At 44.1% G+C, this 4,362-nt stretch overlaps 1 protein-coding gene across 8 annotated transcripts in view; it reads right to left on the bottom strand.

Annotated features, from left to right (window-relative positions):
* Nucleotides 1–968: 968 nt before the first annotated feature.
* Nucleotides 969–4,362, bottom strand: part of KAT5 (lysine acetyltransferase 5) — a 36,319-nt gene continuing 32,925 nt past the window's right edge. For 7 of the 8 annotated variants that reach the window (XM_068123270.2, XM_068123254.2, XM_078780918.1 and 4 more), the window contains one exon: nt 969–1,681. In XM_068123270.2, the coding sequence (XP_067979371.1) occupies nt 1,547–1,681 (135 nt within the window). In that variant the 3' untranslated portion in view covers nt 969–1,546. The remainder of the gene's footprint in view (nt 1,682–4,362) is intronic. The other variant, XM_068123235.2, reaches the window with a different exon arrangement.

The raw sequence follows: 4,362 nt of genomic DNA, 5'->3' as shown, positions 1-4,362 counted from the left end.
CTGGCCATAATCCAGAAAAAGACCACCACTCTCTCCCCCCCCCCCCCCCCTCTCCCTCAGTTTAGGTTGAAAATGATTAGAATAGCTTTTATACATATACTGAAGAAACTTTTCTTTAAAAAATAAATAAATCATGGAGTAACTAAAAGTCAGAAGGAAAAGTTTTGTGATCACTGAACAATGAAGAATCCATGTCTCACTGTTCAGGATCAACTGTCAGCCAAAGCGATTAAGCAGTGGAATGCGATAAGTTTCCGCATTCATTTCAAACGCCACATTCCCCGCAGATTAAGAGTGTTCACTTGCTCAATACAAGACTCGCCGACTCCTCTAACTCGAGTCCCTAACAATGCCAAAACATTGTTCAGTAACGCACCCGCATGCTCATGAAAAAGAGAAAAATTACCACAGTGTGGTCACCAGCTGCGACGTGTAGAATCATGAGGATATCCGTTGTAATATGTGCTACCAAATTCGACCAGTCATTAAATTATACGCATGCGTGATTTTAGTTCACGATGTTCTTACCTCATACCAACGCACGTCCGAGTGTATGCGCATGCGCTATTCAAAAAGGCACCCCAACAACAAGAACAACAACGCGGTCCTCTCATAGAGCTGCTCGTCGCAGCTAAAAAGAGCAAGCTTTGTGTTTCTGAAGCAGCACCATTACCTTTACTTAAAGGGATAACTAAAGTAGACAAACAAAACCTGGAATTCAATTCCAGAGCCCGACAAAAAGGGGGAAAAAAAACCCAGAAGAATGTCTCGCAGTAAAACGCCAATAATCAAGTGATGCCCTCATTACGAATTCCATTAGAAGTCATATCCTCTGAAACGTTAAAGGTAGTGCAACTGAACCTTCACGGCTTATATTGGCGCGGAGGGGCGGGCGGATAAAAGTTTGCGAATAAACAGAGGAATATCATCACAGCCATACGTTGGCCCTGCCACATCATGCACCTTCGTGAAATATCACAAAGTGTTTACTGTACACATCAATCCTTCCAAACTTACAAAACTTACAAAACACAAAAATATACAGTTTAAAATAAAAACGTAATGAATGCAAAAAGTTCTGCAAAAATATTTCCAACACTGGAACAGTTCGTAACAATTACACATTCAAGCCCTTATTTTTCAAATGCATTTTTCTTTTCTCCAGGTGGCGTCACCTCGGGATGCAGGATAAACCTACAGTGGTTTGGATCCACCGTTGAGGCAAGCGTTCTTCAGGAGGAAAACAAAGAAAAATAAGGCGGAAAAAATAATAAGGAGATACATGGAGACACAGACAGATGCCATCTTCTCCCCGAATAAAAAAATCAAATGTACAGTCCCGCTATGCCTTGCTCAACCAAGGTTGCGGTGTATAGCGATGTACGTTACATCGTGCAGCGACCAAAGGTCGACGATTGCTATGGCTCCAAGTGTTGCACTCCGTAGATCGTCACCTCTATGTCATTGTGCGTGACTTTGCTGCAGCTTTCACTCGGCTGCTCCAAAATCTCAATCCAAAATTTTCCCCAACAAGTCCAGCCTTCCATCACCATTTTCCTCTCTTGCTCCAGTCCTTGGGCGAGAAGTGCAGACACTTGGAGTCAATACGCAGTTCTCGTTTCGCCATGGCTTTCTGATGACCCTCAATAATCTCCTGGGACAAGTTGAGGATGTATTGGCCCTGAAATGGCAGTCAAGTTCATTAAGGACTAGATGTTGGATGAACATCAGGAAAATCAGAATAAATAACAGTGGAGTAAACCTATTATACAAGTATAAGGTAGATATATATATATATATATACATATATATATATATATATATATATATATATATATATATATATATATATATATATACACACATAGTCACTACAAAAGTTGTATAGTTGAGCTTCATGGGGTAGCAGCATACTCCAAGCTAAGAGAACAGCAGGCAAGCAAATATCAGAACCAAAAAACCGCCATCTTGGAAAAAACGAAAAAAAATTGCACCTCTATATCTCCAAAAGTGCTGCATCGAATTGAGACATGGCTCATTGTAAAGAACTCATCATGTGGAATAACATATGTTAATGATGATGTCATAGGTGCCTCCATTATGACGGCATAATTCGACAAGTACAAAACTTTATCCGATCAAGATGAAATGTATTGAACATCATCTCGGGATAAATTGGTGGAGGAAAAAAATGATGATGTAATCGGTCACATGGTTCGGCCGCAATATTTGTTTCAACACCAAAGCCTTAAAAACCACTGAAAACACGTCCTGGCAAGGGTCTGCCATCTCTGATTGCTTATTCTAGTTTGGAAATGTGCATCACCCAAGACATGTTATAACAGATTGTGAGGCCGAGGAGCTCCAGAGACTCCATCACTTCCAGGTGTTGGACAGAGAAGTAAACTGGGGGTTTGGAAATGTAATCCTTGTGGAGGAATATAGTGAGACCATCATGGGGTTTTCCCACGTTGAAAGACATTTTCAGGGTTGTTGACCAATAACTTTTTCTTTTTCTTCCAGATTTGCTGAGATGGATGCTGCTCGTCAGCTTCTCAGAAGTGTGGTGTACCATTCCCTACAGGGTGGGCACAATAGTCACGAATAATTTGAAGGGAAGCAAAGAGGTCATTGATGTTAACCAAGAATAAGGTTGATCTTCAAACACTGCCTTTTGGGACACAAGCCTCCAGAAGGAGATTTCAAGACAGACTACCAACACGAGTACTCGTTTCCACTCAGAAAAAATGTGATAACTGAAAAGCATTAGCAAACATCAGCTTGGAAAAAATGTGCCATTGCTATGGATTTGAAAGTATTGAAAGCTCAAGATTTGCTCAGAGAGAGGGCCCTGATCTCTCTAAGATCCTCCATTGTTCAGTTAGCCTGGTGTTGGCTTAGCGGTTAAGGTGCCGGCTTGGCATCCTCGGATCCTGGGTTCGAATCCCAGTTGATTGCTGAATTAACGCCAGGAGGGTTGGCTCAGCCTGTCATCCTTCCGAGGTCGGGAAATTGAGTACCAGTTCACTGGTAATTCCCTGTGTGTCGCAAGAGGCGACTAACAGGGTCAGCAGCAGGAATGGCATCCGGTCATAAAACATTGCTTCAAAAAGGGGACCAAGGTTTGTATTTTTTGTATACTGAATCGAGGCTCGTGAAAGCTAACATTTATTTCACAAACAAAACAACCAGACAAACAAAATATACAAAAAGAGGGAGCAGAAGACAAGATGGGGAGAGAAGGGGAAGCACACAACCACAACATTTGAGAGCAGGGAGAAGTGTGGGAGAGAGAGGGCTTGGGGGGAGGAGGCATGGGAATGGGGGGGGGGGGGGGGAGGTATAAAACACAAGGGGACCGAAATTAGCGGGGGAAGAGAAGATCGAGGTTTTGGATGGGGGAGGATAAGAGATGGTGGTGAACAGCTGTTTTAAAGACCTGGAGGGTGGAGTGGGATTGAAGAGAGTGAGGGAGTTTGTTCCAGAGGTGGGAGAAAAGAGGAATGAAGGAGTGAAGGTGAGCAGAAAGTCTTGATTTTGGCAGTTTAACCATAAGAGGGTTGCAGGCAGATCTTGTGCGACCTGTAGGAATATTTGGGGGACAGAGCCCAGAGAGAGCTGGGGGGGCAAGGCCAGAGAGGAGTCGGTAGAAGACGGAAAGACCACCAACCTGCCTGCGGCGAGTGAGTGAAAGGCCCTTGGAGTTAGCTTCATCACGGGAGATTCCAATGATTCTGAACGCTTTGGTTTCAACAGCGTGAAGACGAGCTAGGTGTGAGGCAGGAGCACCAGACCAGAGGGGAGAGCAGTATTCCATTGAGCTGCGGATGAAAGCCTTGTATGTGGTGAGGAGCTCAGGTGTGCCAAGGAAGGACTTCGCACGACTGAGGATGCCCAGTCGGCGACTGGCTTTGGAGGCCAGATTTGAAATGTGGTTTTCGCAGGAAAGTTCATGGCAAATAGTGAGACCCAAAAGCTTGAGTGACAGAACTTCTTGGAGAGGATTATTCAGAAAGTGGATGGGAGGGTTGTCCAGTTGGTCTTTTCGGAGAGACATCGTAAGAGTGTGAGATTTATCAGGATTGAAAGACATGTTCCATTTGTTTGCCCAGTCTGTGATTTTGTCCAGGTCTGCAGAGAGTGAGGAGGCTGCAGACTGCCGATCTGAGGGATGAGGAATGGAGTGACAGAGAGTATAGTCGTCAGCAAAGAGATAGAGAGGATTTTCAAGAGAGTCAGAGAGATCATTGATGAAGACCAGAAAAAGCACAGGGCCCAGAACACTACCTTGGGGAACTCCAGCCTGAACAGGAAGAGGAGATGAGAGAAACCCATTCAGAGCCACACGTTGACTACGACCAG

The sequence above is a fragment of the Myxine glutinosa genome, chromosome 1 (assembly GCF_964187855.1).
Source record: "Myxine glutinosa chromosome 1, kmMyxGlut1.1, whole genome shotgun sequence".
Lineage (NCBI taxonomy): Eukaryota > Metazoa > Chordata > Myxini > Myxiniformes > Myxinidae > Myxine > Myxine glutinosa.
The sequence above is the reverse complement of the archived record's forward strand: the minus strand, read 5'-3'. Positions and strand labels throughout refer to the sequence as shown.